Raw genomic sequence first — 19,399 nt, 5'->3', positions numbered from 1 at the left:
AACTTGAGTCAATACCAAATGGATCTTCAAACCATAATCCTAGTTATGGTCAAGATCTGTTACTCCACAGGATTTGCAGAATTGGCCCCCTCTAGTTGATATTACTGTGCCCACACATAATAGACATCCTTGGCAATGCCAAATCAGAACTTATCAGGGAAGATAAAGTAATGTTGTTTATTAGCTGTTAAAACCTCTCAGCTGATTACAGTCTGAAAGTAATCATATCTGCCCTAATGTTACTACAGCCTATACATGATGTAATGAGGCCACTGTGAAACTGCTACCAGTCACGAGTGACTCACATTAAAATAAAGAAGCCACCACATGTGTCCATTTGGTAGCAGTTTGAGTCTCTTGGTTGTATACTGCACAGTGTGAAATAGAGTATTCTGTTACTGGTGTAAGATGCACATGGCTGACTAGAACCTTTGAATATGTAGGTGTCCTCAGTGGGGGAATTTGCTTACATTGAATGCACATTGTGTCAAAAATTTGCAAGACATGTAATTCTGTCCAGATGTAACTCGCTGATTTGAGTGGTTCTTTGTTATTGATGATTGAGCTCTATTTAGATAAACAGTTTTATCACAAAGGCTTCAGCATATTATTGCAATAAAGACAGTGTTACTTCAAGTTCACTCTCATGTTCCTACAAACACTATGAAAAGTTTAATGTACTCACTGGCATTTGCATTATTGGTCCTGTTAATAAAGCATATTGGTAATTTAAATCTATTGTTGACAGGAAAACAATGTGTTCTTAAGTGTATAAAAACTTGTAAACTGGCTCATCAACTTTCATGCCGGATTCCCGGGTTCGATTCCTGGCGGGGTCAGGGATTTTCTCTGCCTCGTGATGACTGGGTGTTGTGTGATGTCCTTAGGTTAGTTAGGTTTAAGTAGTTCTAAGTTCTAGGGGTCTGATGACCATAGATGTTAAGTCTCATAGTGCTCAGAGCCATAACTTTCATGCAATTATTGATCAACTGCCACCTTCTAATTACCTGATCTGAAAAAACGGAACTTCCGTAAGTGCACTGCTGAAATTTTACTGTAATGCTCAAACCAACTGTTTATCATCAGGAGGTGATTACAAATTGTGCTCATTAACTGCAGTCTATTTATTCACTTCATTGACCTCTCGCATCTATTTATTCACTTCACTGACCTCTCGCATCAGGCTCTACACTTTTTTTCATTTGTTGCTGGCAGCAGTTGAGTGGTTGCCATTTATAATATTTAAGTTTTACTACTCATTCCAAGAACACTGTATTATTCGCACTGCAGTATTAAAATTTCACACTAGATCAACATTAGTTGTTGTTATCCAGCTATGACAAAATTTAAGTTCAAACCATACAGCGGGAGAAAAATGAGGTAGTGTATACAAAGAATTAGGCAAAAAGTGGGTTTTGTCAATATAGGAAACATTATGATATATAAGATACCACATTTTTCATTGTCATACTAGAAGAGTGATGATGAATACAATGAGATATTTGTTGTGTTTAAATTGATTAGACATATTTTTGATTTCAGATCAATCAAGGAGGTAAAATCCCAAAATCATACTATTATAAAAACAGTGAAAAACTTGCAGAAAATGAAAATTACACTTCTGCTGTAATAAAGAAGGGAGACAAATTAAAACTTCCATTTGTTGTTGCACAAGACGGCTCTTTCCTGAAGTGAGTAACTTTTCTCAGATAATAATTTTATCAATGAGATTATCAGAATTCATTGGCCTTTTTCTTAAGTTTCTGTTCTGGTAATTACTCCCATTACCATACTTACTAGCTGTATTAAAATCTTTTAATAAGTATTTGTACTCTTCAGTTTATAGGCTTTACTCATCTTTATCTGTAGATTAATTTCTTACTTCCTTCCATCTAAATTTGTGACACTACTGTGTCCATAAAGTGAGCTAATCCTTGAGTTTTCTTTTATATTACAATAAAATTCTTCAAAATTGTATACCATTGGAAAAAGATTTGTGGTCTCAAAATATTTTAAGACACTCAGAACAATACACAGTATCAATTAAAAGCGTACCCAACAAATGCAGACCAACCATAAGCAGATAAACTTATAAAACCACCCAAAAATTAAAAGAGTTAATGGACGATGGACCAGTGCTGAGTACTTCAGAAATGGCTATGTGAATCTTATATTATAATAACCTCTTAGCAACTTGAAAAGAAAAGCGCTGTAACAATGTATAAGGTGAACACAAAATACTAAAGAATCAATACATTCCACATGGGGTAGAGACTGTTCATCTTGAATTTGCCAATATCGTCTTTCAAACTGGAGTTGGGGAAAGATCTCTGATTAGCTGCTTTCTCTTTATGCATTTTATGTAAATGTGCATTGTAAACAAAGTGTGAGATGATATATTGTAGTATGACTGTGTCCCGTCGAGATTGCAGAGTACATTAAGAGTATGTACCAGACAAACAGATATAGAACACAGATGGCCATTTGTAACACAATACACTCCATGCAACTATCCATGGGTTTAAAATCTACATCTACATACATACTTCGGAAGCCATGGTAGCACGCATGGCAGAAGGTACCCTGTGCCACTAAGTCATTTCCTTTCCTGTTCCACTTGCAAACAGAGTGAGAAAAAAATGACTATCTGTATGCATCCATATGAGCTCAAATTTGTCATATATTATCTTCATGGTCCTTACATGAAATGCATGTTGGCATCTGCAGAATCAGCATGCACTCAGCTTCGAAGGCTGGTTCTCTAAATCTTCTCAACAGTGTCCTTGAAAAACAATGCCACCTTCCCTCAAGGGATTCCCATTTGAGTTCCCGAAGCGTCTCTGTAATACTTGTGTGTTGCTCACACCTACCAGTAACTAATCTAGCAATCTGACTCTGAATTGCTTTAATGCCTTCCTTTAATCCATCTTGGAGCAGGTCCCAAATACTTGAGCAGTAATCAAAAATATAGTCCTATATGTGGTCTCCTTTACAGGCGAACCACACTTTACTAAAATGGTCCCAATAAACCAAAGTCAACCATTCACCTTCCCTAGCATAATCATGATACACTCATTCCATTACATATTTCCTGGTAACTTTAATCCGAGATACACTACTGTTTGTAAAAAGTGAAACATTTAGAAACAATGGTCTGCAACATGTCATGATAAGAACAGCAGAACCGTAATAAATGATTCAAATGACAGGCAGGTACTGTGCATATAGGCCCAACAGCACTCTCTTTTGTGTGGCCAGAGAGGTCAGAATTACACGATGCTCAATTGGTGCACAGCTGTCATACAAAGTGGAAATGTGTCACCTAGTGCCACTAGCAGTCAGAATAAGTGATAAACACCTCCTAAATAAAGACATACATGACCAAGCAACAAGAGGAAAGGAGAATTATTACACAAGACAGCAAAATCTGAAATTTACAATGAGTGCTCCCAATGAAGCAGGAAAAAGGTTTCCAACAAGCATCCAAAATCAATTAAGGAAGTAAAGGAATTTATATAACAGTCATTTTAAAGTGTATCTTACAGAGAACACTATGAGTGAGAATTAAATGTCAAATTAAATATTAGCTATTGTACAGTAACATAAAATATGTAATAACTTCATATGTATATATGAGAGTAATCCTGTTTTCTTTGCTGCACATTTATTGTATATATAAAATTGTATGATGCACCCTTTACTCTCAGCTGAAAATTATTGGCTGGAGTCCATGGGCAAAGGATAAGTAAGTAAATAAATATATATACAAAGATGTATCAAAGATGATGTGACTTACCAAACGAAAGCGCTGGCAGGTCGATAGACACACAAACATACACACAAAATTCAAGCTTTCGCAACAAACTGTTGCCTCATCAGGAAAGAGCCTCTCCTTCCCTCTTTCCTGATGAGGCAACAGTTTGTTGCGAAAGCTTGAATTTTGTGTGTATGTTTGTGTTTGTTTGTGTGTCTATCGACCTGCCAGCACTTTCGTTTGGTAAGTCACATCATCTTTGTTTTTAGATATATTTTTCCCACGTGGAATGTTTCCCTCTATTATATTTATATACAAAGATGATGTGACTTAACAAACGAAAGCACTGGCAGGTTGATTGACACACAAACAAACACAAACATACACACAAAATTCTAGCTTTTGCAGCAAACGGTTGCTTCGTCAGGAAAGAGGGAAGGAGAGGGAAAGACGAAAGGATGTGGGTTTTAAGGGAGAGGGTAAGGAGTCATTCCAATCCCGGGAGTGGAAAGACTTACCTTAGGGGGAGAAAAGGATGGGTATACACTCACACACACAGATATCCATCCACACATATACAGACACAAGCAGACATATTCAAAGACAAAGAGTTTGGGCAGAGATGTCAGTCGAGGCGGAAGTGTAGAGGCAAAGATGTTGTTGAATGACAGGTGAGGTATGAGTGGCGGCAACTTGAAATTAGCGGAGATTGAGGCCTGGTGGGTAACGGGAAGAGAGGATATATTGAAGAGCAAGTTCCCATCTGCGGAGATCGGATAGGTTGGTGTTAGTGGGAAGTATCCAGATAACCCGGACTTTGTAACACTGTGCCAAGATGTGCTGGCCATGCACCAAGGCATGTTTAGTCACAGGGTGATCCTCATTACCAACAAACACTGTCTGCCTGTGTCCATTCATGCGAATGGACAGTTTGTTGCTGGTCATTCCCACATAGAATGCGTCACAGTGTAGGCAGGTCAGCTGGTAAATCACGTGGGTGCTTTCACATGTGGCTCTGCCTTTGTCTGCCTTTGATCGTGTACACCTTCCGGGTTACAGGACTGGAGTAGGTGGTGGTGGGAGGGTGCATGGGACAGGTTTTACACCGGGGGCGGTTACAAGGGTAGGAGCCAGAGGGTAGGGAAGGTGGTTTGGGGATTTCATAGGGACGAACTAACAGGTTACGAAGGTTAGGTGGATGGCAGAAAGACACTCTTGGTGGAGTGGGGAGGATTTCATGACGGATGGATCTCATTTCAGGGCAGGATTTGAGGAAGTTGTATCCCTGCTGCAGAGCCACATTCAGAGTCTGATCCAGTCCCGTGGAATGTTTCCCTCTATTACATAAATATATATACAGATAGATAGATCAACTATGATATCACAGAGTGCAATATCAGCCTGTGAAGGAGTTCAAACAGGGCAGAATGACTGGTCTCTGGGAGGCAGGTCTGTCACCCGTGACACTGTGGCTTATACAGGGCTTGCTGCTTAAACAGTGAGGGGAAAGTGGAACCAGTGGAGAGAAGGAGGACATACACAGTGCCAACAGGGTATTGAATGAAACGATGTGGTCACAGTGGGAGATGACCACTATCTTGTTTGCTTTGCCGTAACGGACTGAAGAGCTTTGTTGACAGTGTTGGCATGATGCTGGAACACTGCAACAGGTGTGGACATTTGTACATTGACAGTTCAGTGCCACCTTCTGCAGGCTGGACTGGTGACACACATGCCATTGCTTTGGTTTTCAGTGGCCAGAACCCACCAACACTGCAGTCTGCAATGGTTACATCAATGTCAACACTGGAAAGCTGAGTGGCAAAATGTAGTGTTTTCATACGAATCCAACGTCAGATGCCCTACAGTGATAGCCACATAAATATTTCACACTGCTGTAGAGAACGCAATTGGACAGACTGTATTGTTGAGTGGCATAGCAGACAAAAGCCAAGTATGATGGTTTGGAGTCCCATTGCCTGCAACACATGATTTCGCCTCCTTCACATTGAGGACAATCTGAACAGCTACTGCTACATCAGGGCAGTCTTACAGCCAGAGATACTGCCTCTCCTGCAGGCCATTCCACATGCCATATTTCAGCAGGACAATTCCTAGCCACAAGTGGTGAGGAATGTGCAAGCCTTCTTTGAAGAATGATGGATACCACTGCTTCCGTGGGATGCCTGTTTGCCTGATGTCACCCATTAAATATGTCTGGTATGTGGTCAGTTAGCAACTTGTTTATTCAGGTCCTCCTGCAGCCACAGTTGATGCTTTGTGGACTCACCTACAAACTATGAGGTGGAGTATTCCCCAGAAGCATGTTTAGGTGCTCTGCTATTCCATGCCATGATGTCAACAGATCTGATTGTAGCACATGGTTGCACTACTCTGTACTGAAAGTAAAGTAAAAAATAATGTTATCATTTTTCGCCAAAATATTCCGGGATTGAAGAATAAAGTAGATGAGCTCCTGGTTTGTTTAGACGACATTGAATCTGGTAATGTAATAGATATACTATGCTTGTCTGAGCATGACATTGTGTCTGATATGGAAAAGGTGAACATCAGTGGTTATAAACTAGCTGCACATATGAGTAGAGAGAATAAGGTGGGAGGAGGAGTTGCCACATATGTCAAAAGTTATCACTGTGTAGAAAGCTTAGGTACAAAAAAGTTTTGTCTAGAGCAACATATAGAAGCATGTGCCTGTCAACTTAAACTGAAGGAGGGCTTTTTTATAATTGTAACAGTATACAGGTCTCCTTCAGGAAACTTTCATTTATTCCTGGAAAACTTGGATGCCTTGTTGTGCTGTCTGTCAGATAGGGGAAAGCAAATTATTATTTGTGGGGACTTCAGTGTTGATTCACTGAAAGAGTGTAATAGGAAGAATGACCTGGAAGTCTTGCTCTTCTTTCAATTTGACATCTGTCATTAATTTTCCTACTCGGGTAGTAAAGGACAGCAGCACATTGATAGATAACACTCTTATAGACCAAGATAGGTTTAAAAACATAAATTCTTGTCCTGTTGAGAATGGGCTTTCTGATCATGATGCTCAGCTAGTTACAGTATATGACATAGCTCCATTCAGTAATTCAAAACTACCGTCCAAAGTTGTGCGTTCAATTAATGACTCAACAATTAGAAATTTCAGAGAAAATCTTCAGCAGTTAGACTGGGATGAGGTGTACAAGGAACCCAATGCTAATTTAAAATATAACTTATTTCATGATACACTTGTAAGAGAATTTGAAAACTGTTTCCCCAAGAAAGTTGTTAAATCTAATTATAAGAAACTATGCAAAAAACCCTTGGCTTAATAAAGGAATAAAAATATCTTGTAACCACAAAAGGGAACTGTATCTAACAACAAGAAATAGTAATGATTCAGAAACAGCCAAATATTATAAAAACTACTGTGCTACATTAAGAAAGGTTATTAAAAAGTCCAGAAGCATGTGCACCATGTCTGAGATTAATACCTCTGATAACAAAATCAAAACAATTTCTAATATTATTACAAGGGAGACAGGACAACCAAGAGTACAGGATGACGGCATCACCATCATAGCTAATGGAAACTTGATATACAACAAGCCGCAAGTCGAAAACATTTTGAATAATCATTTTTTAAATGTTGTAGAGAAAATAGGATCTAAATGTTCATTAGAAGAAGCAAGGCAGCTAATGGAAGAGGCCTTACCCACACCATTTGATACAACTGAAATTCCACCCACCTCTCCATCTGAAATTAGAAAGATAATAAACTCTCTCAAGAATAAAAGCTCACATGTGATTGATGGCATTTCCAGCAGGATAATAAAAGCTTGTTCCCAAGAAATAAGTGGGATTCTTAGCCATATATGTAATAGCTCTCTGAAGCAGGGTATTTTCCCAGATAAACTGAAGTATGCCATTGTTATACCACTGCATAAAAAAGAGGATACGTCTGATGTCAACAACTACCGCCCAATCTCTCTTCTGACTGCCTTATCCAAAATTCTTGAAAAAGTAATGTATTGTAGAGTATCTTCACACCTTTGTAAAAATAAAATTTTAACAAAATGTCAGTTTGGTTTCCAGAAGGGTTTTTCAACGAGAAATGCTATATATACTTTCACTAATGAAATATTAAATGCTCTGAGAAACCAGAAGTCACCCGTTGGGATTTTTTGCGATCTATCAAAGGCTTTTGATTGTGTAAATCATGGAATACTTCTAGATAAGCTCAAGTACTGTGGTATGAATGGGACAGTGCTCAAATGGTTTAAATCATACCTAACTGGAAGAGTGCAGAAAATTGAAATAAACAGTTCACATAATATGCAAAAAACTGGTGATTTCTCAAACTGGGGAACAATCAACAATGGGGTGCCGTAAGGTTCGGTCTTGGGTCCTCTGCTGTTCTTAATATATATTAATGACTTGCCATTCTATATTCACGAAGATGCGAAGCTGGTACTTTTTGCCGATGATACAAGTATAGCTATCTCACCCAACAGACAAGAATTAACTGGTGAAATTGTAAACGATGTTTTCCAGAAAATCATTAAGTGGTTCTCTGCACATGGGCTCTCATTAAACTTCGACAAAACACAGTATATACAGTTCCACACGGTAAATGGAATGACCCCATTAATAAATATAGACTTCGATCAGAAATAGGTAGCTAAGGTAGAATATTCAAAATTTCTAGGTGTATGCGTTGATGAGGGGTTGAACTGGAAAAAACACACTGAGGATCTGCTGAAACGTTTGAGTTCAGCTACTTATGCTATTAGGGTCATTGCAAATTTTGGCGATATACATCCGAGTAAATTAGCTTACCATGCCTATTTTCATTCTCTGCTTTCGTATGGCATCATATTCTGGGGTAACTCATCATTGAGTAAAAGAGTGTTCATTGCACAAAAGCGTGTAATCAGAATAATTGCTGGAGCTCATCCAAGATCATCCTGCAGACACTTATTTAAAGAGCTAGAAATCTTCACTGTAGCCTCACAATATATATATTCATTTATGAAATTTGTTATTAACAATCCGCACGAATTCAAAAGTAATAGCAGTGTACATGGCTACAACACTAGCACAAAGGATGATCTTCACTACTCAAGGTTAAATCTAACTTTGACTCAGAAGGGGGTAAATTATGCTGCCACAAAAGTCTTTGGTCACTTACCTAATAGCATCAAAAGTCTGACAGATAGCCATATAGCATTTAAAAGGAAATTAAAAGCATTTCTTAATGGGAACTCCTTCTAGTCATTAGATGAATTTTTGAATATAGTAAGTGGGTAATTCCCCAACCTAAAAATAATAATAATAATAATAATAATAATAATAATAATGAGTGCCATGTAATAATTTGTCTAATGTAATATCTTGTATAGACACCTTTTATTAACCTGACACGTTCCACATCATTACGAAGTGTCGTATTCATGATCTATGGAACAAGTACTAATCTAATCTAATCTGCACTGTCACAGTGCATGTACAGACCAGTAATGCCAGTCATTTGTGTAGAGTCATGCCCATAATTGGTGGAATAAATTTCATTGTGATCACATCTCTTGGTCTTTGTGTTTCACTTTTTCCAAACAACAGTGTACTTAAACAACATGCTGTACCCACACATTACAGGTTTGTTTTTCCTACTCATTTGCATTAACTTACATTTTTCTACCTTTTTCTATAAAGCTAGTTACCATTCATCACATCAATTAGAAAATTTGTCTAAATCATCTTGTGTCCTCCTATAGACACTCAACTTTGGTATCTTCCCATGCACCAAAGCATCAACAGCATCTGCTCACCCTATCTGCCAGATCATTTATGTATATAGTAAATAATATCAGTCCTACCACACTTTTCTGGGGCACTCCTTACGAGACTCTCGTCACTGATGAATAGCTGCCATCGACGACAAGATATTGGGTTCTCTTACTTAAGAAGTCTTCAGGCCAATCAAATATCTGGGAATCTATTCCATATGTTCATAGCTTTATTTAAAGCCTATAGAGGGGCACTGTATCAAATGCTTTACAGAATTGTAGAGATATGGAATCTGCTTGTAACCCTTTTTTCCATAGTTCACAGCATATCATGTGAGAAAAGGGCAAGCTGAGTTTTATATGAGCAATGCTTTCTGAAACCATGCTGATTAATGAACATAGCTTATTGGTTTCTAGGTCTCTACAAAATTGAGACTATGTTCAAGAACTGAGAATATGTTAAAGTATTCTGCAGCAAACCTGTGTTAAGGGTATTCGTCTGTAATTTTTCGGGTCCATTCTTCTAACCTCTTGTATACAGGAGTCACATGCACTTTTTCCATTTGTTTGGGTCTTTGCACTGGGCAAGAGATTTGTAATACATGCAAGCTAAGTAATGGGCCAATGCCATAGAGTGCTCTTTGTAAAATTCAATTGGTATTTCATCTGGACCTGGCATTTGCTTCCAGTTGTTTCTCTACAACAGGGGTACTTATTACTGTGTCGTCAATACAGGACTTTGTGCAGTAGTCAAACAATGGTACATTTGCATTCTGCTAACAGCTGCTAAAATTGTTGTTTATTGAAACACAGCAGTTTCACGGCCTAAATACACACTATAAGATGCAACCTACATGGAAAAGAGCAATGTACAGTGTCACCACTTAGTGGACATTAAAATTAATAAAGGAATAAATATACTCACAATGTGAAAATGTCATAGGCATTCCTATCACTCCTACTCAGAATTTACTATTCAGTGAATATTGTCAATACTACGTCAAAAGAGAGGTAACAAAGGCATGCTCCATTCATTTAGGCCAAATTGCTGATGACGAAACTTGCAGTTACACAGTCATGTTTTAAAATTTGCCTCCAATTAAAAAGAAAAAAAGAGATATTTTATAGTCAGAGGATCTTAAAATTTTTTTAGAGGGGCTGGATTAGCAATAAAAAATTATCGCTGCTAACATAGTCACAGCACCATGCAAATTACTGTGTGGAATGTATCAGGTGGCAGTGTCTTACCTGCCATCTTCACAACAAAACAAATGAACAACTGTGCTACAGACTGAATTAATTTACACTTACACTTACAAAATGTGAGATTGAAACTCTTAAATAGAAAAACATGCATAAAATTTAGGAAATATAGTACTGTGAAAACACAGGGAAAGCCAAGTACTTAACTTATCACACTGGAGATGTGTAGCAGGTAATAATATTAGCCACTGTTTGTGGACAGCTTCTGCAAAACAGTCTGGCCCACACTGAATTTGACAAGAAAAAGGTCATAGATTTTTCTTTAATACAAGTAGATGTGTAAGTAGCTGAAGACAATGATAAAAAGTCTCAGACAGCAGACAAAACAATGAAATTTATGTAAAAAAGAAAATAAGAAATGCACAAGATCTGAAAGGTAAAAGAAAAATGTTAATATTAGGGACTCAGATACAAAATTGGAGAGACTGGTGTGAATTGACTGATGAGAGCAAGGTACATGCTGAACTGCAATTAAAGTAAACCAGAAGAGCTAAGTACGGATTAGAATTATTTGATTGGATAGATAAAAAACCTACTCACCAAGTGGTGGCATTTTAATTGGGAGAAGGTATTCAGAGATTCCAGGAATTTTAGCAGGTCTGCCTCACCATGAGTCTACATGGTAAAGATGTCATAATTTGGTGGGTGCTTTGAAGCCAGCAACTATAGGACAGAAAGGATGATTGGGTTTGTGGATTTTAGGAAGAAAGTAAAAGGTGGGCATGTGGTTTGGGTGGGGTGAGAAGTTCTATGGATTGAGGTGTTAGTCCTTGTGAGGGGCTTGAAGTTTCAAGGAGGGACTGCAGGTCAGTTTGAATCACAGGGATGTGATCTTGATAGCAGATGCTGTATGTAGAGGCATCAGACAGCTGGCATAGACCTTCACTAACATAATCCTTTTGGTCAAATACCACAGCGGCAGATCCTTTGTCTGCTGGGAGTATAATGATGGTGTCATCAGCTTTTAGGGAAAACAGAGCCTCAAGTTCCGCAGAGGACAGGTTAGGGCCATGTTGTAAGGACCTGAGGAAAGGTTGTAAGGCAATGCTGGATGTGAGGAATTCTTTGAAGGCTTGTAAGGGATGATTTTGAGGTAGTGGTGGTGGATCAAGTTGGGATCGTGGTCTGAACTGTTCAAGGCAGGGTTCAATGTCAGGTTTACTGTTGGAAAGGTCTTGGGGTGGGTTGCAAAGTGATATTTCCAATGGGTATTACATGTGAAGAAAAGGATGTCCTTCACCAAAGAGGCAATATCAAATGCAGGTTTAGGGCTGAAAGTGAGGCCCTTAGATAACACAAATAATTCAGGAGGGGAGAGCGCTTTAGATGAGCGCTTTGGATTAATACACTAATACACTACGCAGATTCAGAAGGATGTAGGTTGCAGTAGGTACTGGGAGATGATGAGGCTTGCACAGGATAGAGTAGCATGGAGAGCTGCATCAAACCAGTCTCAGGACTGAAGACCACAACAACAGCAACAACAACAGTTATTATTTGTTATCCTCAGTCTATGCAGCTAACCCCAGAGTTCCGGAAAAGCACAATAGTCATATCGCTTAAGGAAGGAAATTGGCGAAATGTGGTAACTACATTGAATAGAACGTTAAGCAAAAGGGAAATGTAATAGAAAAGCAATTTTACTTTGTAGTGACAAACAACTTAAGTAAGGTTCGGTTGCTTTCACAGCACTTGTGATAAGAGAAAGTACAGTGGAGTAAGACATTTATAATTCTTAAAATAGATTTAAAACATGCAATGAAGAAAAATACAAAATATCCACTGTTATAATGTAGTAACAAGTGGATAGAGACAAGCACAATTTAAAAGGAATATCAAAAAGGCTGTAGTTAATATTCTTATAGAGTAACTTACATGATTAAGTGGCATTGAAGAAAACAAAAGAAAAGCTCGGAACTTGACATTGTCTGGGGAATTGAAAAAAATAATAAGAATCGTAAGATCTACTGAATGGGATGGACAAGCTGCTTAGTGGAGAAAGTAGCTTGTTGACAAAAGAAAGCAATAAGGTAAAGTAGGGAAAAAAGAGGAAAACACTATTGTTTGAGCAAGAAACACATAAAAAATAGGCACAAAATAATACAGATTTTCTTCAAAAAGATATATATCAGTCCCAAACACTGATCAGTAACTACAGAATAAAATTCCAACATTGTATATTGAATACATCTTCCATAGTGTGCTAAAAAAATGTTAAAATGAAGGGGGGATATTAATGTAATGTGTGTTAAGCAGGTTAAAATAGATTTTTGGGGAAGCCATTGTCAAATAAAGAATTTTTTTTCTTTTTATCCTATTAGATGAGTGCTGCAGTGCCTGATTTTACAATAAAACTTGTAGGAGTTCCAAAAATGATAATGTCTCAGGTTTTTGAGTACTGATCTCACTAATACTTGAAAACAAAGTTAAAAAAAATCACTACTAAGGCAATAATATCATGAAAAGGAAAGTTGCTACTCACCATATAGTGGAGAAGCTGAGTCGCAGACAGGCACAACAAAAGGACTCTCACAATTAAAGCTTTTGGCCATTAGGCCTTCGTCAACAATAGACACACACACACACACACACACACACACACACACACAAATGCAACTCACACACACAACTGCAGTCTCAGGCAATTGAAACCACACTGTGAGCAGCAGCACCAGTGCATGATGGGAGTGGTGGTTGGGTGAGGGTAAGGAGGAGGCTGGAACAGGGAGGGGGAGGTATAGTATGGTGGGGGTAAGGGACAGTGAAGTGCTGCAGGCTAGACAAAGGGCAGGGGAGAGGTGGGGAGGATTGTAACTATGAAATGGAGAAATAATTTTGCAAGCTTGAGCATGATGCACATTTATATTGTAGGTTGCATGCCTGTATGTACCATGTAACCAATAAAGAATTTACTTGCAGCTATAAATATTAAATAATTCTGTAAGCATAAATGAAGTCAACATTTGTCAACTATGGTGTCATATTGGTTTGTAAACTTCTTTTGTGTACCCTGTTGACCCAGGAGTAATATACTTAAACCTATTTTTTTAAAAAGAAGAGAATATTAATGTCCAAGGGCTTCATTTATGATCATGGACATATTTTACTCAGCCTTATTTTTTCAGTTTATTATTGCACAATATCAATTGTAAAATAAGAGGCAGCAGGTTTGATCTTTTATTTTCAGATTATAAGCATTTTCTATTACCCACAATCAGAACATCATTATCGTACTAACTCTTCCATGTACTGATATCATTTGAAAAGTAACTGACAAAATATTTCCTCATTATGGACAAATTGTGAAGCACATCTTCACAATTTGTATTAATGGGTCATCAAATTCAGTTGTAACATTGTATCCATGGCAGCACTTAACACTAACAATTACCAACTGTGTTTCCTCAGAATTAAAATTCCTTTACACACTGCCTGATAAAAAAAGTGAAGCAACCAGAAAGCATGGTCTGATGTCAATGTAACTTCATACCATACACACTATCAATGGGTCATGTGAGAAAGCATTACCAGCACCTGACAGAGTTTGAAAGGGAACTCAATCTGAGTCTCCATGTGGCCAACTGATCAAATTGTGCCATATCCAGTTTTTTGGAGCATTCTGATGTGACGGTGGCCTGATGTATTTCATGGGACTTGTGGTGTAACATATCAGTTTGGTAAAGCGATGTGTTATCCAATGTCTGCCTAAACGAAAAAAACATTGATTAAAACAGTTAAAAGTATTTCCATTAGTTAAGTAATGAAGGATCATAGACTGTTTGGAATTTTTTGTTATTGCCAGTGCCTACAAACTGGTGTGGACAGACACAATGTGTCTTCATGAAGGGGCAATGGTGGCTGCTTTGTTATGCATTATGGTAATTGCTGGTTTGACAGTTATTTAATGCTGCATCATCCTTGCTTGAAGAAGAAGAGAGAACCATCAAGTAAAGAGGGCTAGGACAATGGAGATGACATCATGGAGAAAAACAAGATAGTCCTGTTATCTTTCAAATAGATATTAGCATCTTGTGGTTTTACCTCAAGCTGTCAGTTTGACATTTCACATTGATTATTGAGGTGTTTGCTATACAGAGAATATTATGGAGAATCCTTGTATTTGAGAGTTCAGATACATGCCATGTTAATTTGAGAAGTGCCATGTTTATTTCAAAGTTGGATATTTTTCACAGCTCTTGACTTCCAGCAGCTGCTGCAGAATTTCAGTGACAAAAGTCAGAGCTGTTCAAAATTATTGTCACAAAGAAACAACAAGATGAGTGAATTAATAGTCTGAAGTTAATAGTTCATTAACGAAGTAGCCAACTACAATCAACAGGAACATTTCCAGAATGTGAGGACAGGCACATTCGTCATCAAGGTTTTGGTGACCATGACTGATCAGCACAAGGGAGTATTGCTCTATTGCACACCAAGCACATCATAAACCATTCACAGTTGCATTTGACTTCTGAGAACAATTAATGAACGCCCTGAAACATTCTGTGTCACCCCACACCATTGGTCAGACTAGCAGCAGCCAGGCAATGAAATTACTGTCCTGTGCATAGGCTGCCATTAAAACCACAACAACAATGTCCTCATTTGGAGTGGTGCTGTGACCAGGAATCATGGACTACTGATGAATAGCATCGTATTGTGTTCAGCAATGAAGTCTGTGCTACCCCTGATGACGTTCATCAGTGATTTGGTGGCAGCTTGGAGAGAGGACCTATTTTTCTCTTGGCATCATGGTATGGGGAGTCATCAGGTATTATTTCAAGTCACAGCTGGTGGTGATTGAGCTTTAATGGCATAACCTCCTGCATCCCCATGTTTTACCTCTCATGGTGCCATTTTTCATGAGGACAATGCTCATCCACACACACACACACAGCACTCTCTGTGAACTGTCTGCATACTGTTGAGATACTCCCATGGTCATAGAGATCCCCAGATTTGTTCCTAATAGAAGATGCGTGGGACCAGCTCAGATGTCAGCTCTGTCTGAGGATCTAGTACATCAAGAATCAGTTACAACAGTTGTGGCCAATCTTGTCTCAAGAGAGGATACAATGGCTTTATGATGCCCTTCCCAATCAAGTCAGTGTAATCACCCATACTGATATGTGAGCTTATACAACCAACTTTTTTGTAAGCCTGACAGTCTCAACATTTGAGGTTTCATTTCATTTCCTCCTCCCTTTGTGGCACTCCACTTTTTTTGCCAGGCATTGTATTTCTTAAAATTATCAGCACCATATTAAAACAGTGACATTATTCCATAGGTGGGGATTCAGAACTGAGAATCATGACATCAAATTTGGAATCATTTGTACAAATGAAGAAGGCATTGAGTCTGAAGCAATTCCCATACGAAAAGTCAACAGCCATCTATCAGAAGAAATGGGAGTCATAACATGTTCTGCACCAGCAACATGTAAGTATTTTATTTGTACAGCAGATCATACTAACAATAATGTACTTTATATAATCACAAAACTAACAAAGATAATAGTACACATACAAACGTTTTACATTAACAAAGTTGGAACAATGGAACTTTTCTCCAATCATCAAATGATTTATTCTTTGCTTATTCTGTAGCACATGCATTTTTATTCTATAAGCAATTGTCAAGGAAGTAAGGGACATAACCTGAAGGAGAGACATTCATGAAAAATAATTAAGTCATGACCATTTGAATGATAAAAGTATTTCCAACAACAAAATATTTTTAAATATATGATAAATAATTTATACACCTCAAATTGTTGACAGGCACAATTAAGACACTCACATAAAGTTTTTGGCCACAGGCCTTCGTTAGAGTATGATGAGGTCATACATTTGCAAATAGAATACTGACAATATTTCTTTTGCATCTGTATTAGTTTTTGGAGTGTAGATTGTGGTGCCATACTGATCTATAGCGCAGCATGAGGTCTATGTTAGGCTGAAAAGTGAAAGGGTGGTTGTGAGTTGGTGAAATGGTATCAACTTCAGTTAATCCCTTGTCAAGTTCACCATGGTGAAGCTGGGTTTGGGCCTGAAAGAAAGGCCTTTTGAGGGAACAGTGATTTCTTCAGCAGTCAGTTTCATACAAAACAGCTTGACTACAGTGGAGGGGATCTGGAGATGGTGTCTCAAACTATCGTCTTTTATGGGGGGAAAAGGAAGTTAATGGGGATGTGAAAGGTGGAGGTCAACCAGGTAGGGACTGAGAGTTATAAGGGACTGACATCTGGCTTGGATGGGAGTAATGAATAATTTAGTGTGAGGCAGTATTCCTGAATGAGAGTAAATCATAAGCAGCTGAGGTGGTGTTGAGAATGATGACCGTTTTCTGGCTATTGGATGATGTAGATATCATCTCAGACACAGGACGCAGCAAATTGTCAAAGTTGCTGGTGTAACAGGTAACTGACCAATCATTTAAATACATTTTGCCCTCAACAGTTTCATTCATAATATCTGATTTAATGTGAAATTTTTATTTTTAACAGACACGATAATCTTTGATAACAGCTACAGTTACCTCAGGAGCAAGAAGATCAGTTACTCTGTTGGTGTTGTACCTCCAGTAGAAACAAAAGAAGAGGCACTCACTGAAGAATGAAACTCATGGCAACCTCAGTGAACACAACAAATTGTCTTTGAAGTCATGACAACAATCCTTCAATAACCATCAGCATTGTATTTTTCAACAATGTATAAATTGTATATATAAACCATTAAATATTTTATTTAAACAAATACCTTTTATCATTTCAGAATCACCTTTTGAAGCCCAGCCTCACATCTATGTAAAAATTAAGAACCTTAGGGGGGAGGGGGGGGGGGGAGATAGACTATCAGCATATTCCTCCAGCTTGCACAGTCTTGGGATATTTTATGCCAGGTAACTCATGTTAAGCTAGAAAAGATAGTCTATCCCTTTCCTCATAACTTTGCTTGGCACCTACCTGTTTAAAGTGTGTTGAACAATATTCTTGAACTTTATCCACTGATGCTCAACATTTTTGGTCCTGGAGATGGATTTTATTCACTTATCTCCACAAGAATGAGCTTTGCCCAAGTACCATGCAGTTTGTTGCTCATCAGACTGCTAGCTAAAGAGTTATATAGGTGGCCAACAGAAGCTTGGAAAGTGCACAGCTGACACACTAACAATGTCTTACATGCAACCCACACCAATAGATGGTATCATCAAATGTTTGCAGGATGTCATAACTTTTGCTCAAGGACTATGAATGCGGGTATTTCAGTAACCACCTCCAGACAGCCTAGAATTCTGTGGTACAATAGCCTTTGTTACACAAATTATAATCAAGGTTAAGCCGGGACCAGGCTTTAGGTAAGTTAAATTTTAAGATTTCACTAACATTTAGTCATTAGAAATGGAGCTCCAAGTGTGTCTGGAGACAAAGCTAATTTCTTACTACAGTAGAACCAGTAAAAGGAAAGATGATACAGTGACATACACTAAAGTAGGAGCTAAGTCCTTTTGTTGTAGGATAGACTATTTTCTAGTAACAAATAAGTTATTAGAACTAACATTTATAGGTTATCAGCAGGAATAATAAAGTCTCCTCAAGCAGTTAGAGTATTATTAAAATTGTGAAAACTTATTAACTGGAGATTTATTGTTTGTGGAGACATTACTTTTGATTTTACACGTGTACTGATTAAGAATGCACAGTTTGTTCACATCCAGACTTTAGAAAAAGAGAGATATCAATGAGGATTTAAGGTCATTATCAAACAGACTCTGCCAACTTCTAATTAGACACCACTGTCCGTGATGTATAAGTAAAAATAACTTTTTATCTGACCACAATGGTCAAAAGTTATCAAACACACTCATCAAGTAAGTTCTAACCATGTGCACTACTACTTTACAACAGCATCATAGCTGATGAACTATTAAGTGTTTAGATATAACTTATGGAAAGAAAAGAGTGCAGAGAAATTTAAAAGCAAACACTTTAGATGGAAAGATTGGTTTCATAAAAATATTCCCCTAGCATTTGTGACTCGTGTCCCAAATTAACAGAGTCTGAATTGCCCACTGGGAGTTGTAATGAGACACAATTTATAGGGTGGCACCATGCCCATGTCATATTCTAGTGGACTATTGCAATCTGAACCAAATGCATACAACTGTATGCCACCCTTCATTGGACCACCTTATCTGTCTGCTCACGACAGCTGTGTTGACAATTATTGCTGTACTTTGCATTTTTTACAACACTTTTCTCCAATTTGGTTAGCCCTCTCTTTAAATTCTTTCATTATTGTCTTAATTCTTCTCTGCTGTTAAGCTGCCTATTCAGTTAACTCTTTTTGGCTACACTGGATTTTCAAAATTCACTGTTAATAGCAAACTGTGTGGATTGCTTATTTTAGTTACTCTGTGTTGTTAGATTTGCCCATGATTGTACTTTAATTTAATAAATTTCCCAAAAGTGCACAATGAAGTCAAATATGCTAAAATGCTCTAAGCAGCATCAGAAGCTACACCTACAGCAACTCTAAATGTTACAAGAACAATTAACACAGCTACAGACTTAGGGCCGAAAAGTAATTATAGTAGTCG

The 19,399-nt window shown here is 37.9% G+C and overlaps 1 protein-coding gene across 1 annotated transcript in view; it reads left to right on the top strand.

Annotated features, from left to right (window-relative positions):
* LOC126245531 (SEC14-like protein 2) overlaps window positions 1–17,556 on the top strand; it is a 296,282-nt gene extending 278,726 nt beyond the window's left edge. Inside the window, exons 8-10 of the mRNA XM_049948322.1 lie at window positions 1,543–1,691; window positions 16,089–16,240; window positions 17,307–17,556. Coding sequence (XP_049804279.1) covers window positions 1,543–1,691; window positions 16,089–16,240; window positions 17,307–17,419 — 414 coding nt within the window. The 3' untranslated portion in view covers window positions 17,420–17,556. The remainder of the gene's footprint in view (window positions 1–1,542; window positions 1,692–16,088; window positions 16,241–17,306) is intronic.
* Window positions 17,557–19,399: the final 1,843 nt, after the last annotated feature.

The sequence above is a fragment of the Schistocerca nitens genome, chromosome 1 (assembly GCF_023898315.1).
Source record: "Schistocerca nitens isolate TAMUIC-IGC-003100 chromosome 1, iqSchNite1.1, whole genome shotgun sequence".
Classification (NCBI taxonomy): domain Eukaryota; kingdom Metazoa; phylum Arthropoda; class Insecta; order Orthoptera; family Acrididae; genus Schistocerca; species Schistocerca nitens.
The sequence above is the reverse complement of the archived record's forward strand: the minus strand, read 5'-3'. Positions and strand labels throughout refer to the sequence as shown.